Source organism: Petromyzon marinus, chromosome 39 (genome assembly GCF_048934315.1).
Source record: "Petromyzon marinus isolate PM22_M1 ecotype Great Lakes invasive population chromosome 39, UKy_Petmar_22M1.pri1.0, whole genome shotgun sequence".
Classification (NCBI taxonomy): Eukaryota; Metazoa; Chordata; class Hyperoartia; order Petromyzontiformes; family Petromyzontidae; genus Petromyzon; species Petromyzon marinus.
In genome coordinates this window covers 15,716,369-15,731,701 of record NC_133705.1, presented here as the reverse complement: position 1 = coordinate 15,731,701, position 15,333 = coordinate 15,716,369, and the positions used below count along the sequence as shown (strand labels likewise).

Genomic DNA, 15,333 nt, shown 5'->3' with positions numbered 1-15,333 from the left:
TTTAACTCAGAAACAATGGCAGTTGCGCGATCCAGACGAGAATATAACTATGGTGGGATATTCGAAGCTCAGAAGGTGACACATTTTCGTACGGATATCAAAGAGGGCTCTTGTTTTAACTTGAATAATTGAAATCTGCAAAATAAAGGACAGCAATGGAACCGCCTTCTGCACAGAGAGAGAGAGAGAAAAACCAAACCTCACGTACCTTGGAAACTCACGAGACTTAATTTAAAAATAAAAATAATTCCCGGCCACTCGGGACCTGCCACAAGTGAAGTTTTGCCCAAAACAGGAAGCCGGTCATCTATAAATTGCCGTCTCCACAAACAAGTGGCGCACTGAGAAGCGAGGCCATCTGTGCACGCACGTGGAGACAGTGATTAATACGGCACGGCTCTCCGGTCCATCCCTTCCATTTCCTCTCCTTAAACAAACTCGCCCATTCACCAAAGCGCGTCCCCCCCAACACGAGAGTCGAACATGGAAAAGCACCAATTATGGTGTAGAATAACACAAAATGGAGCCGACGGATAAATAAATGGACAAGTTTGTCACGGCGCATTTACGCCCGAACGTGGTGGGGGGGGGGGGGCCTGAAAAACAAAACTCGCAGCGCGATGTGTCACGCTTTCTCCGGCCCGCTTACCGAACGACAGCCGATGGAATCTAGTCACCAAGATTACGGGGGGGGGGGGGGGGGGGTGAGATTAAACACTACGCTCTCGCAGCCCCCGCTGTTATTCCGAAGTGTGGGTTTCACCTAATTTCAACTCCCGAAAGCGTCCGCTGCGGTGGTGCGTGGCGAAAGCTGCAGATCGGAGATGCTCATCCATAATAATTGGTGAGAAACATAAAAAATTAAACAATTAAAAGCTATTTTACAAATCCACTGCTTCGGATGAAGGGCCTCCCTCACCGCCGTGTCAATCATGGTGATTGTTTGACCATACTTGACCACGTTGGTCAGCGACAATTGGTGAGGAATGGGCTCAGAATCGGATCTCACTCGCCACTCATGTTGGCCGTGGCCAGCGAATCAAACCAAGGCCCGCTGGGTTCGTGGTGAAACACGTCCAACCGCTGCACCATCACTCCACTCGAATAAAAAAAAAAAAATCTGAATTAGTAATATGCAAATTAGGAGTCCTTATATTGACTGCCAAGGACTGATTGGCCGTGTCGGGTGGTCGAGGGTTGCGACACATTTATAATAAATGCAATCTAACCAAATAAAACCTTGATAATGAATAATACTGGCCGCGAAAGCCTACGTGTTAAACTGGCAAGGACTGTTAGCGGGCTCGGGCAGGAGGGATGATGTCCGATGGAAGAGACTGGTCAGAGTGTCAGCCAAAGGAGAACTGGCGCACAAGACAGCGGTCCCTGTGGTGGAGACGGAGCAAATGGGATCGGCTCCTGTGGAAGGATCGCGGCGTCGCAAATCCGCGTGGGATGGCGACAGAGTGGGGGAGGCCTTCATCCAGCAGTGGACAGACTATGGCTGATGAGGGCGATGATGATGAATATTATTAGCTAACACTACTTGCGAAATGCTGGCAAAAGTTCATCGTAAAATTCAGATTTGGACCACAGATCGCGTGAAAACATACCTAAAACAAACACTTATTCGCGATAGTTTACGCAATATTTGCCATGTATATTTATATACTTTGGTCTTCTCTCAATGTTGTTCCTCGTGTACTATCGGCACCAAGTGATGAGATGGAGAATCTAAAAATCGGGAAATCTCCCAGAGCAGGGGATCTCACCGTATTTTGTGAGAAAAGCTGCAAAAGAGATTATTTACAGACCTACTTCTCAAAACATTCCATTTCTAATTCTCACAGCCAGAAGTGCATCACCCTGTGTCAGAGACGGTGCCGTAGAAGACAATATCACAGAACTACTCTCAAGGTCACTTGAGTTGGTTTCTTTAAGCACACAAGGGGACAAGCCTTTAAAAATGTCCTGCAAAAGAGTGTCCCTTGCATTTGTAAAGGCTCCAAGATGGAATTTTCTTAATTATTTTTTTTCTTTTGCTAAGTAGTCACCAGTGACCAGGCTGAGACCATCAACCTGCCGCAGTTGAGTCACCGGTTTAATCACGGGCGCCTGCCGGGATTCGAACCCCGGTATGTCAGCGGTGCCGGCTCAGTTTCCCGGACCTCCTGTGCCACCCGGTCACCTCCCTCCTATTATTCACCAATTAAGCAAAGACGTAGAGACTAATGACGAACTTCGTCAACGACCAACTGACATGTTACACGAAGACTTTACATTTTAAGAGCGCGATGAAGAAAACGATACAAAGACAAAGATCCCTCCTATAGCTTGTAAAGCCTGTAGGGGAAAGTGCTCTTAGCGAAAACCTATGAAGGCCTTCCGGAACGGCATACGAGGGGGTAGGTGGCCTTGGTCGCCCCAGTGGTGATGTTTACACACCATTTGAGGCAGAGTCGACCTAGGGGAGGCCCAGATATTTGTCAATGGTGTTTCGCCGTCAGCAGCCATCGAAGTCTGGTCGCCGGGTTCGCAGCGTAGCGCACTAACCGCTACGCTACCGCTCCCCACACACACACACACACTCCAAGCATTTTAAACACTGATTTATCTAGAAAGCTAAAACGTACCGGATAAGTAATGCTGCGAGTCACACGGCCGTTTTGTAATGCAAGTTGAAATATTGTCTCAAATAAAAAAAAAAAATGCACGGTAAACCAAGTTGAAATAAAATGTTATGGGCTCTTGCTTTTCCGTGCCGTGCATGACGCCGTCAATTTCTAGCCCCAATTACGGCCGCACATTTGAAAGTTATTAGCGCGGGACATGTACGTGCCGGCATGTGGTTCCTATTACGTGCCACGGTCTGCCACGAGCCCTTTAGGCTTTTTAATTTTTCTCGTTCAGAAACCCAAATAAAGGAGCCGCACTGAAAGCTGAAGCGGTGGCGTGCGATTACAAAACCGATTTTCTCAGTCAGTCGCGACTCTCTTGCGCGCGCTCTCTCTCTGTGTACACCCCTCCACGTATCTTCTGGGGCGAGAGATACTGAAAGACTTGGAGCAACAGACACCACAGCAAACGGCACAATGGGGCTATGAAGAATCACACGGAGCTCTTTAGAGTCGGCGCTTCTCAATAGCGGCGTGAGGAATCACCCCCTGCGCCATCCGGCGAGCCGTCACGACACAATTCAATTATCGATTATTTTTCTTTTCTTTTTCACGAGGCGAACGTAGCGGCCTCTGGTGGCTCACGTGATTCCATTGCACCCGACACGCCATCTCACGTGCGGGATTCGGAGCACGTATCCCCGGACCGAGCTGGACATCTGTGAGAAGGAGCGCCTCATAGCACATGGGATTTCTCTAGGATAAATACGGATGCAGTCTCCAACACGGATTGAGGGGGGGGGGGGGGAAGGGCGGGGGAAGTGGACGAGCGAAGATCGCACCTCTGACTCAGATGGCTACGTACCGTGCAAAAAAAAGTTGCACGTGCACACAGACACGACAGGAGCGGTAACAGCGATCGAAGAGTGACAAGGAGGCGACCGTGAGCGTGCGTGCAGTTGCGACCCGCGCCTCTCACCGGCTGTACTGGTCCCCGAGCAGCGCGCAGCTCTCGCGAAACGCGGCCGCAAATTCGGCGGCGGACGCCTCGGTCCAGCCGGGGCCTGCGGCGAGAGCGGCCGCCCGCAGCAGGAGGTGGCCCTCACACAGCAGGTGCAGGCGCGACTCCGGGCAGGTGCTCTCGTACTGCTGCCCGTACTCCACCTGCACGCACGCCACGCAGACGACGACGACGACGACAAAGATCCTCCCCACGCACCCCGTGGAGCCTGAACAGACTGTTGGGGACAAGTGCTGTTAAGAGAGCAGCACCTACGAAGGCACGGGCACGTGGGTACACAGGCAGGGGTGGCCAGCACCACGCCCGACCGCCTTTGTCTCCCCCACCGCTTATGATCACGCAGCGCACCGGTCGCTCTTTGAAGTCGTAAACAGGACAATGAGAAAGACAACGACGATGATGACAATGGTGTGGATGAGCTGACCCTGGTCGGGATGTGAACTCTAATCGCACAAGGCGGGAGCTCTGCTCGCGTTCCAAACGACCTACAGCCCAGCCACGTCACGTTGCAAGGCTCGGCAACGTAAAGCATCCTTTATATCGCAACGCGCCCGTGAAACCCGAAACCCCATAAAACACAAGCGCTGGGGTTTTTATGACGTACTTCCAACAATGATAAGAGCAGTACGAGCTCCTTTCCCCCCCTTACGCTCGACAGGTTAAGAAGTCCCTGTTATGGACCAAGAGGTGGAGGGGGTGTTGAGGGAGGGGGGGAGAGGGGTTCCATATTTGGGCCACACTGCCACAAGGCACTAATTGGCATTTTGAGGGATGTTCTATCAATGCCAGGGCTAGCCCAGCACTCCCAACTGGGTCACACGGCCTGGCCCATTCCAGCTGGCCCATTCACAGTGATCATAAAGAGCCGACGCTACCATCTCATTGTAGAGCTGTATCAGCGGGGTGAGGTGCAGGGCGTAGAGATTCCAGCCCGTGTTATTATCCCCTGCACCCCCGTCTGGCCTCATCTTCGGCCTGTCAATCAAACCAAAATACAACACACACACGGGGAGCGGGGGGGGGGGGCAGGGGGGGGCGTGGGTGAGATGGCGGGTTGGCAGCGGGGTGCAATGAGCAGACAGCACTTGAGCAGCTACGACAAACTCTCTACGAGTGTGCGCGTTGCGTACACACGCGTACAATGGACTTGATGTACAAGTCTTCCAACAAACCGCCATTAATGTGTCCGATCCCGTCAGATCTGGCAAGATACGCAGGCATGAGGACCTGTATATTCGTACTATATATTATTTTTTACCAAGCCCACTGAGTTATAGAACTCTTTTCCAGAAGCAATCTGGCCACAAATGACAGCTCAACGGAGTGGCTTGCCATGTTGAAATTTAGAGCAGCCAAATACCCATACGATGGCAGGAGACCAGCCTGCAAATGCCAGGCGATATATGCTTGGGTTTGAAAGTGGCACCGAGACAGCAGTCAAGCAATGGATTCTTAAATTCATCCGTGCGGAGCTTTGAGTGTTACGACCCTCGTGTAGAGAGGTCCGTTCCTCTGGGTACGCCGTTTTTACTCCCACATGCCAATCACTCATCAATGGCGTACAACAAACTTGCCAATGTGGGCCCAGTGAGGCTCTCGTGGTCAAACTAAGGGCATTAGCATTGTCATTTACGATTTAATTGTGTACCAAGACAGAATATTATTGAGTGTTCAATAGATAATTGAAGATGTAGGTACTGGGGGCACTAATATATCAATCGAGCTATCGATTGATATATTAGTGATGTCACGGTTTTCTAAAGAATCCAAAATATATTTTTTTAATCATTGGAAATTTCACATCTAGCTGCCGATTTTGGGTTTATGCAAAAAAAAAAACTGGGAGCACATCTCTAATATATATTTAAAAAACACCATTTGACATCACAACTTTGTTATTAAACATTATTTGTTGATGCTGCTGCAGCTGCATTTGCAGTGGTGCACAAGCACAATGAACAAGCTCAAAGCACACGTTTCATCAGTAACAAAAAGCCTGCGTGTTAAGCTAACACGTTATTATGACGTTTAAAGAAGGCGACGGTGCCTTCTTCACAGCACATACCTGTCAACTCCTTATCAGTGCCTACCTCATTACAGACCAATTCAGACTTTATTGGTCACCCCGTGCCCTTATAGATCTCAACGTTCATCCGACAAAGTCCCCATCACGAGGGAGAAACACAAACAAACATATATATTTTTTTATTCTTGGTTCCTTCGGTACGCCGTATGGACCTGCAAACTAAATTTCCCTTAACAGGAATACGGGCTAAACCGCATGGTTTGATGGGTATGCATGCATGGGCATTTCAACTTTATTGTTATCGGAATCACGGGCAGCCCTGCGCTCCCACGTGGGACGCGTTTCCCAGGGTGCAGCTCTGCTGCCCCCGTGCGGTTACTGCCTGCGAGTGCAGACACCGACAGAACACGGGACGCACGCGCTCCCTTGATGGCGACTTCTCAGCGGCCGTCAAAGGGCGACGCAGCCACCACCACCCCCCCAGCCCCCAGACGCATCTCTTATCTCCACATGTGCTAGGTTTTTCGCAGCCGATGTTACAATTCACAGTCGGGTTTTTTTTCCACGAGGCCGCGCGAAGGTCTGCACCGAGTTTTGATTTAAAGCTTTCGTGACTGCAGCGATTCATATTCTTGGTTCTTTCGGTAAAGTCACGTTGAAGGAAAACAATAAAATAATAAAATATATATAAAACAATACAATTCTCACGACGTTTCGACTGCAACACAAGCAGTCATCATCAGGTGCCGCTGGTTTTCTCACACCTGATGATGACGTCGTGAAAATTGTATTGTTTTATATATATTATTATTTTGTTGTTTTCCTTCAACGTGACTTTACCGAAAGAACCAAGAATATATCTGCACCGAGTGTTCGTCGGTAGAGGCTCCCGCATGAGAGGCACGGTTCCATCGTAAACGGTGAGGATTCACAGAGCTGTCCTCGGCCGGGCGGCTTGACCGGAGGGGCGAGCGACTGATAGGTGGAAGGTTGCGAGTCCAATTCCTGGTTGGGAGGGTGGGGGGGGTTAACTCGTCCAATCATCCCTCCGGGGTCAATAAAATGAGTACAACTCTGTGAGAAAGCACAACTGCTGGTGACTTTGGGTTTAACGGACCCGCCCCCACCACAGCAATGCGGAATTTCTACCACCGGCTCGGCAGGGGTCTGGAAACGGAGGAGACGATCATCCGTTGGTGCCCGACGGTCGTACATGAGAGTGGTGAAAGCAACGATCGCCCCCCCCGCCCCACCACTCCTCACCGCTGCGGCCGTCTGGGTGTACTGGTGCCTCTGAGGCCGGCGCGTGTGAAGAGGATGGCGTGGTCACGTGACACGCACACACGCTGCAGCCCTATGAAGTGCTGCATGCGCAGCGAGCACACCTCCAGGCTGGGCGGCGGACAGGCCTGGCGGGGGAGACGACAGACACAGAGAGGCAGAGGCACCAGAAACACAATCAATCAGCTGGCCTCCTGTCAGGTGGAGAGGAGCAGCCCTGCAATTAGCTTGCTCGAGTACAATGGCGACTCGTGCCAAGGCAGAAATATATTTGTTAAACTTTTTTTACATCGTTCAACCCGAATTTAAACAATTGTTTTTTTCATTCGGGTCAAAGGATTCTCTTACACATGTATAACGTATGTAAGAGCATCCTTTGACCAGAATGAAATTGTTTTTTTTTTACATTTCGGGGCAAAGAATTCTCTTACATATGTTATACATGTGTAAGATAAAAAAAAAAATTGGTAAACAAATATGTATATATATAATTCAGGCCAAGAGTCATTCGCGCAGATACCCACCGATTAATGCAATACAAGCCTCTTGTTTCAAATGTTCAGTTATTTATACGATCGCCGAAAATCCACAGATGAAGCTGCTACTTGATTGAACACAGAGGCAAATAAGACAGCCTAGCATCTATCGCATAAGCATATATCAAAGTAATACATCCGAGATCCTTTCCAGTGATTACTTATCTACATCAGGCTGGCGAATAACTTTTATAGACGCCTTCTTAAATGAGAAATGTTCGTCACATCAACAAATATTTTTAAATTTTCAGTCATCAAATTTTGTCAAATAAACCGATTTTCGTTTCAATGCAAGACCTAAAAATCTTGCCAAAAGTAAGTGAAACATAAATGTAATGAATGTGATGAGCGCAGTTAGTGGTGATCGGGCTGAGTCTCTTGATCTGCTGCACTTCTGGTTTAACCCTTTCCTATTCTGATGACGTACGTGCATGTACGTCATCAGAATGGAGATCGCATACGTGCGTCATTGGAACGAAATCGGGAAAACTAAAATAAAAACTAAAAAACAACGAGGTCGGAACCGAGGCTCCCAGAAGGCTATGCGGGAGGGCGTGTGGCAGAGATTGGCGGCAGCTTTATAGAGTGCGGTCGTGTCGCTACGGTTCTCTGCGGTGAGTACAATGTCTTTAAAAAGCAACGGCGCTACGCCTCTCCAAATAAAATTAACGCCGAGCCGCTTGCGCGTTCCGAGATCCGGCGCCGAACGCGACGCCCGCCACCCTGAAAATTGCAGACGTCTCAGAACGGGAAAGGGTTAAATCGCGCGTGTGTGCTGCATCCAGCGTGTGAAGTTAAGGGCTGTACCTTCCTCTCTCCATCTACTTCGGGGTCCGATCTTCTGGTTGCCAGGGTCACACTGTGAACAGTGTAGCATTCCAAGTTCTCTCTGAAAAGACAAAATTAAAACGTATATAACCTCGTGCCACGGCAGATCTCTCGCCTACTTCAGTAGTTATTTTCTTGCTGTGGTTGGTCCTACCTGATGACGATTGCTTGTGTTGCGATCGAAACGTCGTGATCTATTATTATTTTTTCTACCTACGTGACTTTACCAAAAGAACAAAAGAGTATGGATTCCTGCAGTCACGAAAGCTTCAAATCAAGATTGAGTACGTAGATTTTTATTTCTCTCTCTCTCTTGTGCTCGCTCAAAGCACACACACTGCAAAGTGTGTGCGTGGTAAATTTAAACACACAAGCTTCAGCGACCAATGTTACTATGGGCAAATCTATTCGTGCGTCAGATTGCGGAAGTAAAATGTGTGTCGTGCACCCTCCTCCACCCGACAGCCAATTAATAAAGTTGTCGCCGGAACAAACGTGGCCAACATATTACAGCTTCGGCAGCGTCACTGGTGTGGTATTGGAGAGCAATCTACACACACACATTTTGCAATCTGCTTCGACGTTTTTCTGGTAGTTACAACTAGCGTCATCAGGCAGTTATGCAGGATTCAAAATCACCCTGCTGGTGGAGGATTTACGACAGGAATATTTTACTTGCGCGCTCCGACCCAAAAAACTATTGTGAATGTTTACAGTATTTTTAATACATTAAAAATAGCGATTAGAATAATTTACAAAAGCACCCCGAGTTCAGACAACCACCGAGCTAATACATAACTCTGGAAATACATTCACAGCTAATACATAACTCTGGAAATACATTCACAGCCAATACGTAACTCTGAAAATGCATTCACAGCCAATACTTAACTCTGGAAATACATTCACAGCCAATACTTAACTCTGGAAATACATTCACAGCTAATACATAACCCTGGAAATACATTTACAGCCAATACATAACTCTGGAAATACGTTCACAGCTGGAGACGATTTGGAGTGAAGCTGCTGGGTATAATAATTGTAAGCCCACTGGACTTGCAATCCAGATTTTAATATTTGGAGATGCTGCTGCATGGGCAGCAGCATAGGCAGCAGCATCCCCAAATATTAACGAAATCGCAGATTCGTCAATAAGACTGTGGCCTTAAAAGGAAAAGTATATAATGGAGGGTTTTTTTTGCAATCCACAGGCCGTTGGTTTAACTCCATCTCCCGGTGAGGCAGTTTAAACAACGAGGACAAAGATTTAAATCCCTCCCACCCCTCCCACGCCACTACCCACCCAACAGTATGAGTGGCTATAACCACAGTTAGTTGATTGGAAAGTCACGTGTGGTTGGGCAAAGTGTGGTTGCTCCCACCTCTTCCAAGACGTCTGGCCAACGTGGAAGGGTAGGCCAAGCGTACCCTCTCTAAGTGGGGCTCGATCAAGTTCCTTTCAAGAGGAGGAACTTTGGCCGGCAGTGGAGTGCGCAAGCAATTGCAGGGCTGTAACTTTACCAACTTTAGACGAAGGTGTTGAGTCAAAGGCCATTTTTAGCGAGCACCTATTAAGGCCGGCACGATGCAGAAGTGGCTGGGGGGAATGGTCAGGACCACACATGGCCACCTCATTCTCTCATTTAAGGCTGAGCCGACCTAGCAGAGGCCCAGGACAGGTTCAGACTCGACTCGCCGCGTCTCCGGAAACCTCGTCCATCATGCAAGATCGACACAACGGCGTGGTCAAATTATTTTTTCGCATCCACAAAAAAAAACCCATTTCGGGGCAGTAAAAACAAACCGTTGGGCATATTGTGAAGCAGCACCCCCCACCCCCCCCCCCCCCCCAATCAAACTGTGCGGCCAACGGCTGGAGAGCTGCCAAAGCGGATGGAGGAGATCGGTTGGTTGCACCCCTCCAGCTAAAATGAGACGGGGGTTCCGCGAACCGCTATTCCTCCGCACAAAGGCTCTGCCGCCGGTTGTCTCGCGAGAGCCCTGAAACGAGCCCGCTCTGGTCTCCCGAGTCGCCCGTTGCGTCTGGAATGCAGAGTTAACGGTGCTCGCCGCCACGGCGGCGTTTCTTTTTTTTTTTACTTCGAGCAAAGCAAATACGCAAGGAATTTTATCCTAACACGAGTTAGTCAGCAGTATAAACGAGTGTAGCATGTGTAGGGCCGCGGAACGATATTATTGGGTGGCGCTAGATATGTGGAATGACGTTTGATCGATCGACAGGTCGTGCGTCGCGTGGTAAAGGCATCTATGGCCTGCGTGAATCGATTATTGACTCGAACAGTGACCCACCCCCCCACCCTTCCGCCACCCTCCCCCCCGCGAGTCCCCACAGTTAATTTCACCGCCGGTTCGGGGCGAATCGTCCATGCCTCGTAATTAGTCACAACCACAGCCACTTTTCAATCCACTTTCTGGCTGAAGCCCCACCCCCCCCACATCATACTGGCCACGTGAAATTATTTGACCTTACTTGACCACGCCTGTCAACGCGGTTTGGGGAACAGGAGGACCAGGGACCAGTTTAGATATCACTCGCGACCGACATTAGCCATGCCGGGGGAGTCGAACGCAGGTGGTCCAACATGCCTAGGAACATACAAATGTAAGTGTGCCCTCCATTGAGAAAAGTTGTCACCGACACCGATGTTGTCTGACACACAAGCAAGGACACTGCTCACTGGGAAAGCAGCTCTCTGAACAGACATTTCTCTTTCATCCAATTTCTCAACACCGATGGCACGGCGCCGGGCCCTGGTGGCCATGCCGCGCACGTGGCTGGTAAATGCAGCACTGTGGTGGACGGCGAGGGTTGGCGGATCACGCAAATCCCGACCGGTGGGCGTTGAGGACGCCATCCCCCAGTGTGCCAGGGTATGGCAGCATAGCAAGTGGATCAATTGCCATCTGCACTCCATCTGTACGAGGGATATGTTTTCTCGTGGGTACTTCGACTTCCTTCCACGTGCATCACGAAAGGGGTTGGTTAAACATCCCACTATAGAACCTCAGAGCTTGGGCAATTGTCAGCGCCGCTTCTGGCTGCCTTCCCGCTTTGTCCGTGGTTTCCCGTGCCTCTGAATCTCTCTCTCTCTGGGAGCGAAGGAATACCGCGAGCGTTACACATTCTGATTCGTTAAAATGACTAATATCGCTGGGAGGGGGAACTAAAATACTCGGTAATAAAAACCGACAAACAACATCAACAACATCAACAACGCCGCCGCCGACAACGGAACGCGGCCACGTAACGTGCTCGATACTCTCCCCCTCGGCCGTGATCGCGTTCACAGAACTAACGGACAGGCATCACCCCCCCCTGCCCACCCCCCCCCCCCCGCGTAATAATGAGGTTGCCCAGACAACCTGGAAATATTAGACGTGGCGGGGAACGCCCCAGCGAGCGGTGCCACGCCGTTGTGATGGTGATGGATGTGCCGATTTGCGCGCGTTCCCGCGAGAGTCTCGGGTCACGAGTGCAATAAGCAGCTGAGAAGGAGTGGGGGTAGGGGGGGGAACTAATGTGTATTGATTTCGCATGTTTGGAAGGCAGGTCCACCACGGGCCGAACTCCCCCACAACTCTGCTCCCCCCCCCCTCCTCAATCTAGTCCGCACCTCCCCACCCACACCGCCAAGCCGCTGCTGGATCGTATTTATAGCAGGGCAAAGACTGTCGAATGTAAGTATGCATGCAGAGCTTCAAATCGCAGTGTACGCAGCCGACCGTGCTAAATCGGAGATGCGGGGGGAACGTGCAGAGTGGTCAAGGTAGCAGAGCTGCAGCGCGGTATGAGAGAAGGGCAATCAATAACTGAAGGGTTCTCTATCCCCCAGCCGTCCGTGCGGGCGACTCGTTGTAGACTGTTCAAGTCCAGGCTCACTGCGTTACGTTTTCCCCGCCCGCTCCAGCGACCCAGACTTGCCGCTTGCGTCCTCGGTCAAACTTTGCTCAGTGGGAGGTCGCTCATTCTCGTCTGCTGCCCCCCCCCCCCCCCACTGGAGTCTGGAATTAGTCGCGTCCCTCAGCCGTCCGTGCTGTCGACTCGCTGCCAATGTTCAAAACCTCTCTCTTTTGTTTCTCTGCCTACGACCTGACCCACCGATTAATATAAATATACAGCTACTGTTTCCATACAGCATCAAAGGAAGTGCGGTTGCATTTTGACGCTACGTAAAATAAAACCATCGCATTTGTGATTCATTTTATCGTTACCGATAATGGAATGGAAATTTATGCCAAAATAATATTTTTGGTTTGCCACACGCGTGCGTATTTTTGTTCGTTCGAAAGAACCACACGTCACACCGTACGTAGCCAACCGTGCTAATAATAATAATAATAGTTTCCATATAATCATTGTCAGGTCCCAAACAAAGCATCGTGCGCGGTTTCACCGTGTGACGACGTAGAGGAGGTGGGTCCCAAGCGCGGCCTGCAGGGACACGGCCGAGTACTGGTAGTGCGAGACGAGCCTCGTGCTGTCCAGCACGTCGTAGAGGAAGCCCTCGCGCGACTGGCTGAAGAAGCAGCTGAGGGCGGCCATCTGCCGCTCGCCGCCCAGCGGCGGCTTCGTCCGCGCCTCGTGCCAGTCTGCGGGCGCGGAGACACAAAAAACGCGGTCACGCTCGGGACAGGGTCAGGGCATCGACCTCAGAAGCAAAGCGGGAGGAGGAAGGCGGGGGGCAGCCAAGTGCGGCTTCGTCCGCGCCTCGAACGGGTCTGCGGCGCAGGGAGAGAGACGCGGTCACGCTCGGGACAGGGTCGGGGCCGAGCCCGGCTTTGTCCTCGCGAATGTCTCGTGCGGAGAACGCGAAGCGACAAGTTCAAGACGACCGGGTGACACTGTCCTCGGAAGCCGAGCGAGGCAGAGCCTGGCTTCACCGCCTGGCCGATCTGTGTGGAGCGTTGAGCACTACCCCCCCCCCCGCCCACTCTTACATGCCAGTTTTCTACAATCCTCCTAAAAGTCCAAGTCTCTAAGACTCAGCACGACTTTCCAGGTCAAGCAGAGGGCGGTAGTACTACTTTATTTGACGGCGTAGGCCTGTAACCCGTCAATTTAGAGAGGGGGTAGGTGGATCGTGAAGCAATCACACACCATGTGCGCGAAAAAAAAGAACATGACACCACCGACAAACAGTGGCCAATAGATGGCAGCACATCAAACCCACGGTGAGCTTTGAGAGACGATGTTGGTCACCGGTCAGTCTGGTGACATCCCCCCCGTATACAAGCGCGAGTGCTTAGTGGCGTGCGCGCACGCACGCGTTTAAACGCAGGGAGCAACCCGGCTTACTGTGCACGTAGATGGGGACGAGCTGCAGAGAGTGGAGGAGATCTTCCCTTGCTGCCTGGGCGGACAAGCTGGGCACGAACTTCCTACACACAGACGTATGGCCAAGGGCAGAGCGCACGCAAAACCACGTGGGTGAAATGCACACGGGCATGCTGAGTAACAACAACAAGGATATACAATGTACACGTGTAAACACGGTGCGGGTGTGCGAGAGAGGATGGACAAAATATACAGAAAAAAACCTTTCAATTTATGTTTATAAATGTCTACGATTCGTATAATAAAAATATGCAGGTGTGACCTACTTTGTAGAATTTTATATTAAACAAAAGCGAACGGTGAGCTAGTGCGGAATATTTAGGCTCGCTGTGAATTGACTACCAGTCACGCTTTTGGGGTTCAGAATCAAGCGTGTGCAACGATTTTGTTCACCCAATTAGAAGATTTATCACTTCTTACACGCACGCTTCGATTCACGCGTCGGTCAGCGGCAGAATCCATTTCACGCCTGACCACAATCGCCATCATCGTCACCATCGTCGTAGTGAACAAACGACCACCACACGGCTTTTCGACGCCATTTCTGACACCTGACGTTTTGGTTTAAGTAAAAAAAAAACACAAACCCCGTGAAACAAAAATTGCGTGGCACGGCCGCGAAAAGCCAACGCAGCACGAGTGACGCCAGGGCAGCACCTGTAGAGGATGGAGGAGAAATGCAGGGAGTTGCCCAGGTTGTGCATGAGGGTTGGCATGCCGGCCCACTCCACCTGGAAGGGGGCGTCGGGCAGCTGGGTGCAGCGGTAGGGAACCTCGCGCGAGCCGATCGCCGTCCGCAGCTCGGCGGCCGTGCCGGGCGTAGAGGCGGCTGCGAGGAGACCACCCGACGCCGAGAGAGTGAGAGATCGGGACACCAGCAAGGGCTTCAACTTTGAACACCGCATGCTTCACCGTGACACACGTGTCGGCAATTTTGCCGTCGAGGTTTACGAGCAATCCTCGTCCAGTGCTGATCGTGGAAGCGAGTCAAGACTGCACTAAAACTTGCAAGTAAAAAAAAATGTAACGGGGAAATCTACTTGCATGACGTACCGTTTATACTAAATTATGCCTCGAACATATGGGAAGATGCTGGAGAATTCATGTTTTATTTGTTCAGTAGTCACACCCACATGTCCCAAGATTAAACCATAAAACGAACCCTTTTGGGCTAATATTGGGTACAAACACACCATGCATTGCCATGGAACATTATGGGTGAATAAGCAGTGCTCCATTCTTCCATAAAAACATGAAAACGTGCTTGTGTCCACTTCCTACCGGCTGCCCTGCCCAATATGATCCAGCAGCACACGTTCAATCTTGATTGCCCAATCATTTCATGCATACAGGTAGCCGCTTGGCCTCCAACCGGTTAGTCACCATCTCACACCGGCCGAATTCGGGGCCTCACTTACGTCTCGCCGAGGGACTGCCGTCTTGGCGAAGGCCCTTGCCGGCAAAGGCCCCCATGTCCACTTGCAGGACCTGGACGTCGATCTCCGAGCGGAAGGCCAGGTAGTTCTCGCAGAGGGCCACCTCCAGCGGCGAAAACGCGACAGTGAGCACGGCAAATCGCTCAAAGTCGACGAGGTTCTGCGGAACGGCAGCAGCAACACAACAGCGCTCGGTCGGTCAAATGGGGCAGGGGTTGCTTGGACCACACT

At 50.8% G+C, this 15,333-nt stretch overlaps 1 protein-coding gene across 6 annotated transcripts in view; it reads right to left on the bottom strand.

Annotated features, from left to right (window-relative positions):
* Nucleotides 1-15,333, bottom strand: part of HPS3 (HPS3 biogenesis of lysosomal organelles complex 2 subunit 1) — a 63,745-nt gene that overhangs the window by 40,519 nt on the left and 7,893 nt on the right. For all 6 annotated transcript variants that reach the window (XM_076072945.1, XM_076072946.1, XM_076072947.1 and 3 more), the window contains exons 5-12: nucleotides 15,085-15,262; nucleotides 14,324-14,495; nucleotides 13,628-13,710; nucleotides 12,726-12,921; nucleotides 8,287-8,368; nucleotides 6,926-7,071; nucleotides 4,512-4,611; nucleotides 3,595-3,779 (exon numbers count right to left, since the gene is read on the bottom strand). In XM_076072945.1, the coding sequence (XP_075929060.1) occupies nucleotides 3,595-3,779; nucleotides 4,512-4,611; nucleotides 6,926-7,071; nucleotides 8,287-8,368; nucleotides 12,726-12,921; nucleotides 13,628-13,710; nucleotides 14,324-14,495; nucleotides 15,085-15,262 (1,142 nt within the window). The remainder of the gene's footprint in view (nucleotides 1-3,594; nucleotides 3,780-4,511; nucleotides 4,612-6,925; nucleotides 7,072-8,286; nucleotides 8,369-12,725; nucleotides 12,922-13,627; nucleotides 13,711-14,323; nucleotides 14,496-15,084; nucleotides 15,263-15,333) is intronic.